At 38.0% G+C, this 19,688-nt stretch overlaps 1 protein-coding gene and 1 long non-coding RNA gene across 8 annotated transcripts in view; one reads left to right on the top strand and one right to left on the bottom strand.

Moving 5' to 3' along the window:
- Positions 1-2,181, top strand: part of pou2f2a (POU class 2 homeobox 2a) — a 42,432-nt gene extending 40,251 nt beyond the window's left edge. For 4 of the 6 annotated variants that reach the window (XM_051865828.1, XM_051865830.1, XM_051865832.1 and 1 more), the window contains 2 exons: positions 816-889; positions 1,115-2,181. In XM_051865828.1, the coding sequence (XP_051721788.1) occupies positions 816-889; positions 1,115-1,416 (376 nt within the window). In that variant the 3' untranslated portion in view covers positions 1,417-2,181. The remainder of the gene's footprint in view (positions 1-815; positions 890-1,114) is intronic. The other 2 variants (XM_051865834.1, XM_051865833.1) reach the window with 1 other exon arrangement.
- A 395-nt stretch (positions 2,182-2,576) lies between these two features.
- Positions 2,577-18,757, bottom strand: LOC127497398 (uncharacterized). Of its 2 annotated transcripts, none has more exons than XR_007925535.1 (4): positions 18,465-18,757; positions 16,704-16,931; positions 12,822-12,862; positions 2,577-5,963 (listed from the first exon to the last, which is right to left on the bottom strand). It is a non-coding gene; the product is annotated as an uncharacterized LOC127497398 (long non-coding RNA). The 2 variants fall into 2 exon arrangements; XR_007925534.1 differs by lacking the exon at positions 12,822-12,862 and adding an exon at positions 11,582-11,622.
- Between the last annotated feature and the right edge of the window lie 931 nt (positions 18,758-19,688).

The following is a 19,688-nucleotide window of genomic DNA, read 5'->3' as shown; positions in this document are numbered from 1 at the left end:
GTGAAATATTGAAGCTAAATTTTCAGCAGGCATTATTCTAGTTTTAAGTGTCATTCTAATATGCTGATTTGATGCTCAAGAAATGCTTTTTTATTATTATCACTATTAAAAACAGTTGTGCTGCATATGATTATTATTTTAATACAATTTTGCTGGAAACCGATACATTTTATTTAGGATTCTTTGATAAATATAATGTTCAAGACTAGAGAACAACTTTTATTTAATATAATAGAAACTTTCTAACAATGTAAAAATCTTTACTTTCACTTTTTGATCATTTGCCTAATAAAAGCATTAATTTCTTAATTAAATAAAATTACTGACCCCAAACTTTTGAGCAGTAGTGTGTATACTTGCTTTCTTGTAAGGTAAACACTCCTTCATTTTAAATAGTTATCAATTAAATACATTATATTAAAAAATATTAATTATAAATTATTATATATTTGTTTCGGTACTACAAAAAATATTTTTTTTTTTTATTTTAGTATTGACTCAGTATAAAAGTGCTAGTATGTTTTGAACATTTGTTCAGAGATTTTGCATATTTGTTCAAAAGATTTAGTAAAATCTTAGTGTAAGAGTTGTTACGAACTGATGCGTCACTGAGTTCTGCTGGTATGTGACCTGCATTGTATTACAAGAAAAGCCATGTTGATTCTGCAAAGATTTGTCTTCTTGCACTGTTTTTCCAGCTCTTAACTATGCTTCGAAATGTTTTCTCTTTTTCCCTTCCTGTTCCCTGTATTCCTTTCTGTTTTCCGTTTCTGTCTGTGTGTTTTGTGGGATGGTTATTTGTTTGTGTGACTCAGGAATACGGTGAGGGGAGTTAACACAGGAATAAACCAAGCTCTCCTTGGCAGCAACCCACTTGCTACTATTCAAGGTTTGTGCGAAAGGGAGGGCGAGAGAAACACTGATGACTCTGCCACCTCATTTCAGTCATGTGTTACTTTGTCCTCTCTGTTTTGAGTGTTTGTTTACGTCCTACAGCTCCTTTTCTTCTTTGCTCGCATTGTTCATTGGTTCACACGGTACTAGTTTATCCTGTTTATCGTGTCACGTATTATTTTTGTTGATGTTTGTGAGTAATACTGTGTCTCTTCCACAGCTCTAGCGGCCAGTGGTGGCCAGCTGCCCATTTCCAGTCTTGAGGGCAGCAGCAAGGTGTTAATTGGTGGTTCTGGGGCCCAAGGAGCAGGTCTTACCTCTTCCCTCTTCCTCAACCACTCCTCTTTGATGCCCATGGCAACAGGCCCCGGCATGGGATTGGGCGGTTCAGCTGTTGGCAAAACCTCATTTCCTGTCGCAGGCGGCATGAGTCCCTCCCCTTGCTCGAGCCCCGTCTCTTCCTGCTCTTCCGGCGAATTGCTACACAGCCCACACTCGATTGGAGGGGCTAAAATCGAGTGATGTTGCCCAAGTCCAATCACAAAAGGAGGAGAAGGAGGAGGTGAAACCTTACCTGTCAACCAAAGCATCTCTTGATCCCCTCGCTCCCTTTCATTTCCTCTCGTTCATACTCTCTCTCTTCCGCTCTCCCGCTCTACTGATGCCAAAAATACACAGAGTAGAAGAGGGGAGAGATGGAGAGACAGCGTGGAAGGAGGAAGAAAGAGGAGAAGAGGGAAAATGAAACCAAAAAAACACCACAAGGCTTAGCGGGACGCAGCCAAATACGTAAATAAAAGAAGAAAAAACTATGTGAGTAGTGGACAAAAAGAGATCCTTGAGCACCAAAAACAACAAACTTTACTGTGTTGTAGAACAATGGCATCTCTTTGAAGAAAACGTGGAATACTGAATACCAAAGTATAAAGGAACTTTGAGAGACTCACTATGACAAAAAAATACAAGCATACCAAAATCTCAAATACCAAAAACAAACACCAAAAAATACGGATGGAAAAGCTTTATCCAAAGGACATGTAAATAGCCAACCATCCAGGACCAGACCCAGTGACAACAATCCAGCCATCTCTGAGCTCATCATCTCATTTGCCTTGCAATCATACCGTTTTCTTTCACGGTTTCTATAATTCACTGTTTCAGCGTAAAATATAAGCGAGCCAGGCTCAAACGCTCGTGTTTCACTTGTTCTGCCTCATTCTTGTTTATGTTTTTCACAGAAGTAGCAGATTTTCCATCAGCCTTCATTAAATGTTTCCATACATGTGATCATCAGCATCATCGTTTCATGTCTTATTGAGCATATAGAGAGGATTGGGTGTTTGGTCTTTGATGTGTTCATCATATTAGCGCTGCATAGCTTGATCCACTTGTTTGTCCAATGACATGAATGTCGTAAAGTGTAATAAAAGTGAGACCAAGGTCCTCCTCTGTAGCTTTTACTGCTCAAAGTGTAAATACTCTCATTTCTCTCTTAATAATTAAGTGCTTGCATGACTCCCTCACTCACTTTCTCCCTTTTGAATACCAAAGCGATTCATTCATACATGATCAGTTCATCATTCACACAATGCAGAAAGAGTCTGGGGGCCCAAACCTTGACAAGGCCGCTCTGGTAAGGCAGCATGGCAACATGGGAAAGGGCTCCTATCCTCTCTGCTTCTTCTACAAGCCAAAAAATGAAGCGAAACTTCACAGCCAGCCGAACTTCCCAGAAAGGAAAACCAAAAACAAATCAAGCCAAAAATTGATGGAGTAAAACGAGTCACTGTACAGAAAAACGACATCCCTTCATGCATCTCTGGACCGAGGTCACCCAGAACCGTGTAGCAAGGGATCCGCTCCGCCTCCTGTCATTCAAACTGTTCCTGGTCCTGGGTGGCGGGATCTTTGATGACCTCACTGGACTCATCTGAAGATGATTCGGGTTCGTTTGGGGGTTGGGAGGGTTGTTACTTTTGGTCTTTCGTTCTGTCTGTCTGTTTGTGGGGCTGTGTGTGTAGATTTGTGTGCTTTCATTTGGGGAAAAGGTATTCACGTATTTGCGGAAATCTCATTTTTTTACGTTCCTTACTTGTTCCTATCTAGTTGTGTTAGAGACTCTAATCAGGTGGTTGAAACAATACTGTGAAAATTCAGTTCAACAGATAAGAAACCAGGCTAAACACGCTCAAGTACATCCAAAGAACCAAAGTCAAGTATAAACAAGCTTTAAAGAGAACCAAATATCACATAAGCAACAACTTACATGCTTTCATCCACCTTACCGTTGTATTTATATCGTGCTGAAATCTGTAGTCGATGAGCGCTGCAGGTTCAACGAGGGATGGATACATGAACTTACCGTATAGTCCGAATGGGTCAGTTAGTGCTTCTATAGATTTTGTAGTAAATGATCTATGTTATAATGCTTACTAATTGCTAATGTATGGAAGAAAAACATTGTGAAAAGATAAAAAAATGTTGATATTTACTTAGACCAAAAATTCACACTATCTCTCTTTTGGGTTTTTGTGTTTTCTTCCTCCCCCATTTTAAAGAAATTGATTTTGTTATTTATTCTCCTCTTGCTCGTTTGTGAATTTTCTTAACAGACCTTTTTTATGATTAATATTATTATTTATTTAATATATTCCAAATGCTGTTTTGTAGTGGGTGTGTTTGAGGCACCAGATTGTATTCAAATGTAAACTTCCTTTGCCAAGGCGACCTTTCAAACCAAATCCATCGACAAATGCAACCGTCGGTCCTAATGGACCGGCCACTATTCGACAGCATAGGGGCGGACACTTGTCTTCTCGACCTCTTAGCTGTTCCTTACTGGACAGAGCCTATGGAGGGAAACCTATCAGGGGAAAAAGCAGCACTGTGGTTCTTCTGCTCAAATGTTTCGGTAGCATTCATTCAACGCTGAAGTAACCTTCCAGAGTAAAAGCACGCACTGCCATGGCTTAGAAGGGATACGGTTTTATAGGAACCTGCATTGTATCTGAACGTACCTGTCTCACCACTGCTGATGTTACAGATCGTGTTGCTATGGTTACTGTCGTGATGGCTACCGTGTGTGTGTGTGTGTGACAGCGTTGAGCGCAGTGCTGCCGTGAGCCTTGACCTGAAAGCTTTAAACAGCTACAAAACCAAAAACTTTAGGAGAGAAAAGATGGAGGCATTTGGGGTTCCTGGAGGGAAAATACAGCAAAATGTATGTATTGTATGATAGCGGAAATGTATCAGTGCTCCATCTTCCTCTCTGCCTCACTCCTCCTCCTGTTTGTCCTACTTCTTTTCCTGCTTTGTTTTGTATTTATTTCATAGTGTGTCTGTTGTTCTGTCTCCTGGTTAGGAGGTGTAGAAGAGAGATAGTTCCTCATATACCTCACTCTCTTAACAACAAACCAAATAGATGAATGCTTTAAAACAAGAGAAGCGGGCTGCATCTGTCTGTAGGGGCCGGGGACGCGTTTTCTGATTGGACAGGGAATGTTTCGATGAAAGATCAGGGGCCAGTTGTATAAACATAGCCATTAAGAGCTAGTATGACCAACTAGCAGTCTTACTTGTATCGGTATCAAATTAGACCAATCTACGTTTTTATGTAACTCACTTTAAAAAAGTTATGAACAGTCTTAAAGAAAAAAAATTTAAGACTAGTCTTAGTTTATGCAACCGACCCCAGGGATGAAGATGGAAGCACTCAAGGAACTTGACTATGATTGATGCGCTGGCATGTTCACTCCCTTGGCCCTTGGGACCACTTTTCCAGTCACCAAACACAGGGCAGGACACATACACACACCTTTTTAATATATACACACACTTAATGTGCATGTGTATGTATATAAGTCAGATAGGTGACTGACAGCGGGTGGTGACTGTTGTTGCTAGGTGACAAATTTTATGACTTAAACCGCAGGAGATGTTGAAAAGTAATATAAGGAGAAACATTTTAATCTCGCTTTATATTTTCTCTAGCTTTCGTTCTTACCATTACAGTCAGGCGCAGTTACGGACGTCTTAAAAACTTCACGATGTTGATATGCAAATAGCTGCAGAGCAAGGGACCGTGTTCAAAGTGTAAGTCTCTCAGTGGCGTGAATCTCCAGAGAATGATACCAAAGCAACACGCCATTCGAGGACCGAACAAAACACACACGCTCCCTAAAGTCTGCACACAATCCTTGAGTTTGATTCACATCGGTTTTCGCTTTATTAATTAGTAACAATCGGATATGGGTGAAAAAGAAAAAGAAAAATCATGGTATTTGAAAAGGCCTGACCAAGAGAACTACAAGTATGAGTCTTTTCGTTCTCATTTCACTTCTGATTTATCTCTGTCTATATATATTATACATTAAAAAAAAAAAAAAAAAAAAAACCAGCTTCAGTCCAAAGGTGTTTGAAAAGATTTTTTTTAAAATAGCAAAGAACTTAAACACATCTAGTTAAACCAAAGAGCTACACTAACACATCCTCAGCTGTTTTCTTTTGTCTCTTTCTCTGGTCACCTAGCAACCCAGTTTCTGAAGGTAAAACCTCAACTATCCAAAGTAACATACGATGAAGATTATGATGAAATGTATATTTTTTAATTATTCATTATTTAGGGACAAATCTTTCATGGTGATAACGATGATCTTAAAGAAAAGACTTGGTATGTATGTGATTTTTTTTTAATTCCTTTTTTTTTTGTTTGGGTTAGTGATGTTTATCTGTCCTCTGAATCTTCTCCCTGATTTCATGTTCACTGCTCACTCAGTGCGTAAATGAGAGCGCGTGGGTGCGTCATTGTCTGTGCGTACATATGTTCATGTGCGCGTGAACGTATTTTACACTCTAAAACTGAGCAGATATGCGGTTATTTTGGCAGTGTGGATATGTGCGTGAAGGTGTGCGTCTGTTTTGCTTGCTGATGTACGTTGTCATGTTTTTACCCTTTCCATCCTTTCTTTTTTTCTCCTGTGAGTTGAGCAGTTCCTTTTTCTTCTCTTCTGTCCTCCGTGTCCCTCTTTTCCTCCCTATGGTGACAGGTTAGCCTTTCGGTGTAATTATCTCTGAAACCAAAAAATAGTTGACAAATAACTCGCTTGTTCATTGTACAGTGTTGTTCATTTAAAGTCATTTTTGTAACTGGAAGTGTTTCACTCATCTGAATAAAAACGGTAGAGAAAAAGAAGAGTGCATGAAAATGTTGTCTTTTTCTTGTGTTCGTTTAATCGCTGTGTGAAGACGACCTGTAGTCAAGTCAAGTCACCTTTATTTATATAGCGCTTTTTACAATGCAGATTGTGTCAAAGCAGCTTTACAGTGATAACTGGTATATAAGGCTGTAGGCCTGTGATGCTGTCAGTCCGCCTTCGGCCGCTGGGTGGCAGCAGCAGCCACATACTGTTCTCATTCACATCATGGATGAATCATCTGTAAGAGCTTGTGCCTCCACATGGTGCCTCAACTTAGTCACCTTCTCTTCCCCTTCCTTCTTTCACTCTCTCTAGATCTATCAGTTTCTCTCTTTCTCCCTCTTTTTTCCACTTTTCACAGCTCTCATTTGCTCATCTGACTCATGGGACATCTGGTCTTTGCCAGACAGCTTGTCCTTTACTCATGTTCTGCTCCTCTCCACTTTAGACGATTAAAAATCTCACCTTAAGATTTTCATGTCCTTACATCTGCTATTGAAAAAAAAACCCATTAAATTAACATCAACTAAAGCTTAACTTTAGTAACGAAGCTAAAGTTCAACTATATGTCTCTCACACATTAAAATGTAAATACCTGCAAACTCGTCGACTTTTTGTGAAATTAGCCTTTCTGGCAGTAGCGGCTCCTGGCCATAAATTTAGGTAGGGCAGATTCAGGGTCTTATTCAGGGCGCTGCAGTTCCATTTTTCACCACAGATTTACATTGGAAATTTGTGTGGCGCTGTAGAGCTAGGGAGGGCTCCGAGACTGGCTGCCCCGCTAATGCTGGGTACACACCAGAAAATAATCGGGCTGATTTTGGGCCGATTTCTCCCCTTCCGACAATCCTAGGTAATGTCCCGATTATCTTGATGGTTCTACAGATTGTCTTATTAGATTTTCCGTTCACAGAAGACGGAAGCATAAAAAACACAGTCATGGCGCACAATGTAAAGATCGTGTTCCCGCCGTCTCCACGACATCACCCAAATCCTTTTCTTTTTTTTTCTCCACAAATTTTCTGTCAAAATAATTCCAAACACTATCATTGCAATTGCTTCCTGCCTATCGTCCGCCATGTTTATTCTGAAGTCTCGAGAGATTTTGCGAGATTTCCCGTGTTCACAGTCGGGACTCTGGTTGAAAATCTGTTCATCTGTAGTGTGCTGTCTTTGTCACATCACGGCACACCACACACTATAGGAGAGAAACGGTTAAATCTAGGTTTTTTTTTGTCCACATGTTTGTGGTTTCTCACATTTTGAAAATCTTATAAGTTTTCAAAATGTACCCAGCATTAGTATCATCAATACATGCCTGCCGAATCCTTGCGCTACATTTTATTGTGTATTAATGCATTGTGTTTCCTTCAGTACTAAATGGAGAAGAAAAAAAAAAGATATTTAAACAAAATTAAAAAAAATTTGGACATCTTCATCCTGTTCAAAACATTATTGAAGATGCATACTCTATGTGACCCTGGACCACAAAACCAGTCACAAGGGTCAATTTTTTTTTAAATTGAGATCTATACATCATCTGAAATCTGAATAAATAAGCTTTCCATTGATGTATGGGTTGATATATTTGGCCAAGATACAACTATTTGAAAATCTGGAATCTGAGTGTGCAAAAAAATCAAAATATTGAGAAAATCGCCTTTAAAGTTGTCCAAATGAAGTTCTTAGCAATGCATATCCACTCACAAAATTAAATTTTTGATATATTTACGGTAGAAAAATTTACAAAATATCTTCATGGAACATGATCTTTACTTAATATCCTAATGAATTTTGGCATAAAAGAGAAATCGATAAATTTGATCCATACAATGTATTGTTGGCTATTGCTACAAATATACCTGTGCTACTTATGACTGATTCTGTGGTCCAGGGTCACATATACAGGCGAGCAGATGAACCCAGAATATGAATGCAACATGCTAAATGGTTAAAGGGTTAGTTCACCCAAAAATTAAAATTCTGAAAAGTATTCTCGTCGCTTTATAATATTAATATAGAACCACTGAACTCACACAAACTGTTTCAAATATGTTTTTAGTGCCTTTCTGGATCTTGAGAGGTTCAGTGGCTTTGCTCTCAATAGAGGCCTCACTGAGCCATCAGATTTCATCAAAATATCTTAATTTGTGTTCTGAAGATGAACGAAGGTCTTACGGGTGTAGAAAGACATGAGGGTGAGTAATAAATGACATTATTTTCATTTTTGGGTGAACTAACCCTTTAAGCATTTTCTTTATAATGGTTTTCTTTGAAAAAATGCATAATGAGAAACTGCACATTATGTTTATATTCTGGGTTCATCTGCTTGCCTGTACATAGTAGGCTATGCATAATCAATAAGGTGTAAACTAAATTTGGTCTTCTAATATCACTGTCTTACTATATTAGTACAAAGGAAAAGCCTTGCTTTGCCCTCCAGGTGGGCATTCCTATATAAAGCTGTGACGTCACGTGAAAACTATAGTCCTATATAATCATTTATTAACTGAAATGTGAGGTTTATCAGTTTATAAAACATTTTATTTTTGTCAAACTCTTTTGAAGCTTTTTTGCCAATCTGCATTATATTTAGTAAAAAGTAAAATTAAGTAATGTACAAGTGCATGAATGAATCAAAAATGATTATTTTAATGAATTCGTAATGTCATAAAGTATTTAAAGGGTTAGTTCACCCAAAAATGAATATTCTGTCATTAATTATTCACCCTCATGTCGTTCCACACCCGTAAGACCTTCGTTCATCTTCAGAACACAAAGATATTTTTGATGATATATGATGGCTCTGTGAGGCGTCCATTGCCAGCAAGATAATTAACACTTTCAGATGCCCAGAAAGCTACTAAAGACATATTTAAAACAGTTCATGTGACTACAGTGGTTCAACCTTAATGTTATGAAGTGACGAGAATACTTTTTGTGCGCCAAAAAAAACAAAATAACGACTTTATTCAGCAATATCTAGTGATGGGTGATTTCAAAACACAGCTTCATGAAGCTTTGAAGCTTTAAGAATCTTTTGTTTCGAATCAGTGGTTTGAAGCGCGCTGCCAAAGTCACGCCCCCCAGTGGTGAACCATTGAAATTTCGAAACACTTATGACATAACGAAGCCTCGTTTACTGAAATCATGGGACTTTGGCAGTTTGATTCATGCTCCGAACCACTGATTCGAAACAAAAGATTTGTAAAGCTTCGAAGCTTCATGAAGCAGTGTTTTGAAATCACCCATCACTAGATATTGCTGAATAAAGTCGTTATTTTGTTTTTTTGGCACATAAAAAGTATTCTCATCACTTCATAACATTAACCACTGTAGTCCCATGAACTGTTTTAAATATGTCTTTAGTAGCTTTCTGGGCATTGAAAGTGTTAATTATCTTGATGTCAATAGAGGCCTCACTGAGCCATCGGATTTTATCAAAAATATCTTAATTTGTGTTCTGAAGATGAACGAAGGTCTTACAGGTGTGGAATGACATTAGGGTGAGTAATAGATGACAGAATTTTCATTTTTGGGTGAACTAACCCTTTAAGTTACACATTAAAATGGTTTAATATGCTTGTTACTATTGGCCAGGTTTAAGACCCCTGGTTTTGACTATATAACTAACGATTTAACTTCCCAACACTACCTATTCTTTTTGCTAACCTATTTTGAACATGTTTTGTCTATGAGCACATGCATAAATTAAACTGTGGAAACAGTGCATCACTGAATACCAGGAGGCATTTAACGTCAACGTCACAGAAACTTTTCAGTAAATTTGTCCTGAGCTGAGTAAAAAATGTGAAGATAAAAAAAAAAGTAAAAATTTAAATACTCTCGAGATTAACAATATATTGTATTGTAGTAGATGTAAGTATGAAATATTAAAAATGAATTCTATGTCAATAAATTGTGCTTTTATATTATAGGCTATTGTACATTTCTGATATTATGATAAGCCTAATCCTGGCTTAGTCTAAGCTCTGTCTGTGAAACCGGGCCTTACTGTTCAGGTGATAGGCTCTAAAAGTTTTTGGCATATTACAAATCTTCCATTGAGAATGCTAAGAGAAAATTCAGTCTGCAGAATCTGTGAGATGTATACAGATTGGTCACAGGACGCGTCAGTCATCTCTGCTCCCACTCACAATCTGCCTCAGTCAGACTGTACCCGCCCACTCACAGAGACAGGTGGCCAATCTGTCACTTCAGTGGCACAGGTGTGTGTTTGCATGAGTGTGTGACAGTGGTCCAAGATGGAACAGATGACGGTGGCATTTCAGGTGTGTAACAGGAGCACAGTAAATTCCACAAACATGGGGCTGGAGCATATGCTCTTTTGTTTATGTTAGATTATCAGCCATAACACTGTATCTTTGTCATGAAATCCTGCAACAATGATTAAAACCTAAACAAATGCAGATGTCAGTGTAGGCATGAGGAATTCATCTGATGCCAGAAGACGTTCAGTGTTTTGGAGGACATTCTCACACAAACAATGAAATTCCCTTCCTCTACCTGTGTGTTTTCACACCCTGCCCTGAGCCGCCGCACCTGAACAGAGCAAACAAAGCCTCGAAAACTATTCAACACATGACACGACTCTTAAGCAGCCATTGTCATTCAGTCTGAACACACAAATGGTCAGTAATCAGCTCTATTAGTCAAACCTGTGACCTTTGTGAGGAATGTGTGCTCATGATTTAGACATAGCAGAGCATTCAAAACCTCCCAAATGACTTATGACATGGTTAAGCAGATTTAGCAGAAACACACAGCATCGACTGCTTAGTACAGTATTTACAAGGGAATCTCAATGATTTCCACAATACCTGGACAAATTTCAATGGTAACTGCTCCATGTGACTTTTGACTGATTCCATTAGCTCATTGGCTGCCGCTTCTGTAGATGCTAGTAGCGTGGTGCTATTTGGTGATGCGAAGAATGAAAATTAGACAATACACGGATAAACTTCATAAATCATCACTTCCAGAGTTTGAACTGAGGAGATGTGGGTTATTGCCATCTATGTTGAACACCACCACCTCTTGTCAGTTAATACAGATCCTAAAAGCATGAATACACGCACAAATACACAAAACTGAGAAAATATGGGGGTGTCCCACATTACACATGGACTTGGTGAGTCATTAGGAACATCTAGTGCCCACAGTATGAATTTGGTACCTACACAGATTTCCTATCTCTGCGATTTGCCCACACACACAGAGAATAATGTACATCTGTCATACAGCAAAGATGTCTAATGTCTAAACTCTTTAGCTTCACATATCTACTAAAGTCAAATAGATTAATTGCCGTATTTTCTTTTTAGGTTGTAGCTTGATTTTGAATTATCAGAGACAATGTTTTAGTAATGAACCATCTAAATTGTTTTACAACAGTCCTTGCAGCTCAGGAAATATTATTAGAGTAAAGGATCACTAAAAAATGAACATTAAAAAAATCATTATTTACTCACCCTCATGTCATTCTATAGCTACCAGTATGCAGGGTTTTTTTCTGTGGAATACAAAAGTAGTTTTGGAGAATTCAATATGCAGATATTGCTATATAATCACACTTCATAGTGAGAGGCTGTTAAAAAAAAATAAGATTGTGTCACTGATTGGTGGCTGCAATTATCGCACGACACAAGGCATGAAATTCAATGACAAGGTCTTTACTAGGAAACAGGCAGGAGAATACACTTGTGTCAGGACCACTATCGTCAAGTATGATTGATAATGCATAGAGTTTGTTTTGGCGGTATGATTCTGTTCTGGGCAAGAACTCCCTGTGCATCCATGCAGCCTAGCATGGATAAGAGCAGGGAGAGCAGCCATAACCCCCCTTAGGGTAAACAGAACAGAACCAACATATGCAGATATAATTAAAGTCAATAATTTAACATGTTTAACATACACATATTTCAAGAATTAGTTTGATTCAGGGGAATCATAAGCCCAATCCTGACTGAATAGAGGAGGAGCTGGGGATGGAGGAGGGTAATTAGCTCCTGAGAAATGCAATAGCTGCTGATAATACTGAGGAGCTTATATATGGATGCTGTGATAGGCGTCGTATTCCTATAGGTAGACAAGAGTCACCTGGGAGTCAGCTGATGCAAGCTTGACTGACGTGACCTGCCAGAACTGAAGCTAACGTTTGATAAACATAAACGATACCGGACAAAGAACTGAGGAATCTAAGGACTTAAATACACAGTTAACGAGGAAACTAAAAAAGGTTGTGACTTAAAGGGTTAGTTCACCCATAAATGAAATTTCTGTCATTAATTACAAACCCTCATGTCGTTTCACACCCGTAAGACCTTCGTTCATCTTCGAAAGGGGGGGTTCATGTATTCTGACTTATTTACACTGTTAAAGAGTTGGATTCTCATGCTAAACATGGCCAAAGTTTCAAAACACAAGTTAGACGTATGACGGAGTATTTCTGTGCCAAAAACACTATGTACATCTGTCATACAGCAAAGATGTCTAATGTCTAAACTCTTTAGCTTCACATATCTACTAAAGTCAAATAGATTAATTGCCGTATTTTCTTTTTAGGTTGTAGCTTGATTTTGAATTATCAGAGACAATGTTTTAGTAATGAACCATCTAAATTGTTTTACAACAGTCCTTGCAGCTCAGGAAATATTATTAGAGTAAAGGATCACTAAAAAATGAACATTAAAAAAATCATTATTTACTCACCCTCATGTCATTCTATAGCTACCAGTATGCAGGGTTTTTTTCTGTGGAATACAAAAGTAGTTTTTGAGAATTCAATATGCAGATATTGCTATATAATCACACTTCATAGTGAGAGGCTGTTAAACTCCAAAACTGAGCAAAAAATAAAAAGATTGTGTCACTGATTGGTGGCTGCAATTATCGCACGACACAAGGCATGAAATTCAATGACAAGGTCTTTACTAGGAAACAGGCAGGAGAATACATTCGGGGGTTCATGTATTCTGACTTATTTACACTGTTAAAGAGTTGGATTCTCATGCTAAACATGGCCAAAGTTTCAAAACACAAGTTAGACGTATGACGGAGTATTTCTGTGCCAAAAACACTCTTCCAAATCCTCATAAATTTCGCGGTCTTTTTTTCGAGTATAGTGCTGTGTGACGACATAAAGGTCGGAATTCCTTGTACGGGCACTTCTCGGCTTTATGGAAGTCGTCAGCAGCACTGCACAGGTCACAGGATGAAATCAACAATAGCCACGTTTACATGGAGCATTGTAATCGGTTTAAAAGTCCAATCCGAATAAAAATGCTCCATATAAACACCTCAATCGGAATAAAAATGCCCAAACCGAATGAAATTGTAATCGGTTTGAGAGAGGTGGGATAAACCTTTCTATAAACCAAACAAAATAAAAAGTCTGCCATGTAAACGAGTTAAACCAATTACTTTGCATCTACGCCAAGCGGTCAGGGGTCGTCAGAATGCAAAATGTCGGCGGCAAAATTAAACTGGAGTAAAACTGAAACAACACATTTATTAAATACACTGAAGGAACTCAATGAATCATTACTACGGACCTTCATCCACGCGCTTCTGCTTTACGGAGGAAGGAGGGGTAGTATTGAGATGCTCCTTAGAGATGCACAGCCACCAAACAGGTCAGCTTCCTGTTCCCGTCTTTTCCTCATACCATCCAGCAGTAATATTCTACAAATTTCACGCTGTTGCTTGATTAAGAGCAGCACTTTACAAAAAAATAGCACGCATAAGAAATAACGGAACTCCATGTTGACAGGAATACAAGGCGGTAAATAGGACATAAGCTAATGTGCGCATGTCACAAAGTCATTCAGATTGAAAGCACCGGTGCATGTAAACACCATATCGGATTAGATAACGTCTCATGTAAACACTCCACCGAATCTTTCAATCGGAATGATTTTAATGGGAATGACAAAAAAGTGTACATGTAAACGTGGCTAGTGTCACCAAAGAAGTGTGTTTTTGGTTGTGAGGGAAAGATAACCTTGCTTCTCAAAGAACCCAGCGTTAAGTGGAGCTGAGAGTTTTGTGCTCACACAATACATTGATGCGCTCTTGATATTTGTTATTAAAATAACCATAGAAACTGATAGTTGCAATCACTTTTTATTGGTTAAAATGAATGGAGAATATCTCGTGTTTTTCCGTGGCTGCTCGAGCCCTCAGGATCGGCGCTTATGGTTTCATAAACAAGGCCCAGTTCTACGCTGGATTTACAGATTGCTTGAAACTGAAAGATGAAGCGGTCACAGCGGTAATAATCCCGGTCATGAGTCGGAATCGCAGGTGGTGAGTAAAACTGCTTCAAATGTCTGTTTTGTAGCCAATAGGCGTCTAAGTGCATATAATGTAAACAACATGAACATTCATTCATTATTCATCATTCACTATACGCTATATTCATTATAGTGATTCAAAAGTTATCCAGGGATAATGCGACGGTGTATTGTGTGCGTTTAAATACATTTGTTTAGCTGACCATTGATAGCTTACAGACGATCTCTACACAAAAGCTGCGCGCGCTCGTGACAGCTCAACACTCTTTAGCTCCGCTCACACGGCACGCCTCCAGGCACTCAGCTGTTTTCGGAAAGACTCAGTACAGCGTATGTATCTTTTATAAATATGATAAAACTAAAGACTTTTTGGAGATATGAAGGATGCACTACTACTCTATAGGTACTCAAGATTAACATGAGATTGGCAGAAACTGTGTGTGATACACCCCCTTTAAGATCTTTTTGATGAAGTCTGAGAGCTTTCTGTCCCTCCATAGAGATCCAACGCAACTACCACTCCAAGGTCCAGAAAGGTAGGAAAAAGACATCATTAAAGTTCTCCATGTGACTCCAGTGGTTTAACCTCAATTTTATGAAGTGTCACGAGTGCTTTGTTTGTGCAAAAAAACAATTTACCACTTTACTTACAAAATTATTGATATGCAACGCACGTTCACGAGAGCTTCACGACGCATACGTGTTGTGTTCAGATTCGCGCACCAAGTCAACGCACGTGCGCAAGTGTTCACGAGAGCATCACGACGCATGCGTTTTGTGATTACGTGAGACCTGCATTGTTGTGTGAACACGCTTTGGATAATATTATTTTGTAAATAAAGTGGAAAATTATGTTTGTTTTTTTTTTGCACAAACAAAGCACTCACGTCGCTTCATAAAATTGAGTTTCAGCCACTGGAGTCACATGGAGTACTTTAATGATGTCTTTTTTCTACCTTTCTGCACCTTGGAGTGGTAGTTGCGTTGGATCTCTGTGGAGAGACAAAAATGTCTCAGACTTCATCAAAAAGATCTTAATTTGTGTTCCAAAGATGAACGAAGGTCTTACAGATGTGGAACGACATGAGGGTGAGTAATTAATGATAGAATTTTCATTTTTGGGTGAACTAACCCTTTAATGTTATGAAGCGATGAGAATACTTTTTGTGCGCAAAAAACAAAAATAGCGACTTTATTCAACGTAAACAGCGTAGAGACAGACAGGGAAGAGAAGAATTTGTTAAATAAAGTTGTTATTTTTGTTTTGTTTTGCGCACAAAAAGTATTCTTGTCACTTCATAATATTAAGGTTGAACCACTGCAGTCAAGTGGACTATTTTAAGGATGTCTTTACTACTTTTCTAGACCTCGAATGTAGTAATTACATTGCTATCACTTGGGGATCAGAAACCTCTCGGATTTCATCAAAAATATCTTAACTTGTGTTCTGAGGATGAACAAAGGTCTTACGGGTTTGGAACAACATGAGGGTGAGTAATTAATGACAGAAATGTCATTTTTGGGTGAACTAACCCTTTAAGGTTAATGTTTGGCCGGATAGTATGGCACACTTAGCCCCTGCTGGTAGATGTTGTAACTACACCTTTAATCCAAAAATAACTTTTCATCCAATAGATTTGGTGTATGACAGGAAGGTTTTTTCTTGAATTTGCAATTCAGAGAATTCCAAAACAGTTAAAGCATTCTGGGACACTAAGTGTTCTTCCACTGTGGTCTATAAAGTTAATGTATTAAATATGATGAAATAAAATGTTCTATAGGTGGCATTTTGATTTTAAAAATTAGGCTACATGAATGTCTTAAATTTCAATTAATTTTAATTCTACTCTCTTACATTAGGACATATACTTAATATCCTAAAAACAGTTTTCAGCAAGAGTTTCAGATATTTGATATGAATCTGAGGTGTGTAAAACAGAAGTCCATTTTTGTTATCTGTGGTATGTCGTGTAGTGATTTGAGACAGCTTGAGCTACATGAAGTTCAGCAGCTGGCATACTATCAGCAGCAGTGAGTAGCAGCCCTGTCATGACCCCGGTTTAGGCCTGTCATGCTGCTAAATCGGACCTCTGATTAGCTCCCCGCCTCTGAAATGACAGCTGTACCGGATACAGATCCATTACGCGGGAATGAAGGTATGGAAGCTTCAGATAGACGAGTGATAGTGGAAACAGTGAACTGTGCCAATAGGAAGAGTTTGATCCTAAGCAAGATACTGGAGACAGTATCAACACACACTGTGTGCTTAATATAGCAACTGACATAGTGCGAGACATACCTCTCTCTCGCTCCTCAAATATCACAGGCCTGTTACTCTGAGGGGCTTTAGGGTGGGTGTGCACAGATATCGCATTCTGTTCAGCTTGTACTCTTCATTTGCCTCTGATTTCCCGCTCCTCTCTCTCTCTTCATCCCCCTCTTTAACCTGTCCTCCTGTCTCCCCCTCCAGTCTCTGTCCTTGGCAGAGCAGTGTGTGGTAATCCTATTACTCTTGTGCGAAAACCAGCTGAGAGAAAGAGAGGGAGATGGAAAGAGAGGGTGAGCGGGAGAGAGGGATTGTCAGTTCTGTTATAATGGTGAGCAGACAAAAAGCGCTTTAAACTATGGAACATGACCCTAAAGACAGAGGGAAGAATACAGAGAAGAGAGAGGAGGGGCACTAAAGGGAGATGATGAGATTCCTGACAGTTGGAGCGCCAAACTTGAAAATAAACATGTTCTTTGATGACAAAGAGCCCATTGACATGCTCTCTCATCCTTTCACTCTCACACGGACACACAGATAGAGAAACGCAAGTAGATAGGCCCATCTAAAACAGTTTAGTTTGTGTAAATCTACGAATTATAATTCTTCACCTCAGTACACATATGGACACAAGTCTCCACTTGTCTAATAACATTCAGGACAAAATAAATAAAATATTCGGGCCATATGGCAGCACTTATGTTGTCTGGCTGACTTCTGTCTGTTTCTACACAATTCTTATGAAATAAAATCTGAAATGGCAGGATGTAAGAATAATGAATCACATTTTCATTATTATGGAAAATTACTGCTATGAAATTTAAACGAATTGATAAAAAAAATATTTTTTTCATACATCAATGTCAAGTAAATATTTGAAAATCAAGTAAAATATTTTCACTCACTGAGCAGCATTTTACAGCAAAATATTACATTGATCATGGTAAAATAATTACAACATGGCTAACAATAATCTGCTCTATAAAATACAAATATATTAAATACATGTTGTTCATTACTCATTTAATGACAATTACATGTTAAAAATCGCTAATTATGGTATTAAACTAACATTAATTATTTTAATCAGATTTTGCTTAATTTTTTGCTTAATTTATTTTAGAAATTTTTATTATTAATTAGTTTTATTAATATTGATATTATTTTTGATTAACCTATTTGGTCAAGATTTTATATGCAGTAGACACAGGAAATGTTTTTATTACGCAACATTGATTACAAAAAAATATTATAATATGACATTTTATGTGATCCAAATTTCCAGCATTTAACATCTGTTCTTTCCACAGAAAAAAACAAACAAAACTTAACAAACAAAAATTATTTTGATATTTGAATTATTTGCTATAGGCAGCGATTACATTTTTCATAATTAAACATTATTTGTTTGTAAAGTTTTCTAGTTTGTAAATTTAATTCACAGTTACTACCAATCTCATTTTAAAAGCGTGTAGCGTGATGCTTGAGGCCTCTCATTCCGTCCCTTGTTTTTGAGGAATCACTTCACTCACTTCACTCTTGCTCTGTTTAACAGATCCACTCCACTAGGAGGCCAAAAGATAAAGAGCTACAATGAGGCCCTCTTAAACAGAGTACTCTCTCTTTTACCTTCTAACTTAACAGTGCTACAGCACTCATGGGTCTTACAATGTGCAATGCATGCTATAGCATGTATATTTTTAAACACCTCTGTATTAAATCTGTACTCAGAGCTCTAATTTCTGAGAACAAGCGGTGTCACTCGGGACATGACTGAGTATTGTGAGCATATACCTTCATTAGCAGCAAAATAGAGGGAGGAGGAGCGGCTGAACTGTGCAAGGGTGTTGGAAAGCACTATATCACTCCAGCATCTGTCTGTCATTACGATTTTAAATGCTGATCATCTCATAAAGAACAACAGGGAAATTGAGCTGGTGGGGTGGGGTAACAGAAGAGGGGGGTTTCCCACATAATGCTGCAACTGAGACACATGACAGAAAATCACAGAATTGCATTAAACAATGAAAAAACACTGACGAGGTCATTTCACAGAACATGGTGTAATAAAGTTAGATGAATGGTTCACTCTAACTGGTTCTCTGTTGCTTTTTTAATCTTAATGATCTTTTAAACTAAAGTACTTGAAATGACTTTGGAGACCAATCCTGCCTCTGTATTTATTTACAAATTAAAAAAGTATCATTTTTAATGCATGAGTTTGACCAGAAAGTGAAGGGAAGTGTGATATCTTGCAATATGATTTTATAATGCAACATATAAAGTTACAACCAATTGCAACTACTGTACGTGTGACTTAATTTATCACAACTGTGACTTTGTTTCTCATAATTGTGACTTTATATTACAGAGTAGGAGTATATCTTCAGTTGGAACTTCATATCTTACATTATTTCTTATTTTAAACTTTACTTTACAATAAGGTCCCATTAGTTAACTTTGGTTAAAGCATTAACTAAAATGAACTAACAATGAGCAATTCATTTATTACAGTATTTCTTCATCTTTGTTAATGTTAGTTAATAAAAAATGCAATTGTTCATTGTTAGTTCACCTCAGGTCCATTAAATAATATTAAAGTCCCCCTGTGGTGAAAATCAAATTTTTAATGTTGTTTATATGTCTATGCTGTATTTTTAATATAAGTCTTTATATTTAAAACTGCAGTGATCTAAAGATAGTCTCAAACCCGCGGTTTGAAATCGCTGGTGTTTGTGACGCCACAAACTACCTTGTAACCAATCACGTCAATGTGCCAGCGGGCTTTAGCATATCATTAACCATGAGCGCTCTGAAGCAGGAAAGTCTAAAGAAGCCAGGTTATCCCGGTATATCTTTCTGTTGATATAAAAAAATCGGGTAGATTTAGCAATATAGCGAGTGTATGATGTATAAGATGTTACGAACAATATGCCTTGTTGTTCAAAGCCTTTCTAAGGATAATGATTTTCAGAAGACAGCTGTCTGACTCGCGAACGGGAACATGGTTTGTATAGC

This window comes from Ctenopharyngodon idella, chromosome 16 (assembly GCF_019924925.1).
Source record: "Ctenopharyngodon idella isolate HZGC_01 chromosome 16, HZGC01, whole genome shotgun sequence".
Taxonomy (NCBI): domain Eukaryota; kingdom Metazoa; phylum Chordata; class Actinopteri; order Cypriniformes; family Xenocyprididae; genus Ctenopharyngodon; species Ctenopharyngodon idella.
This window is presented reverse-complemented; position numbering and strand designations above follow the sequence as displayed.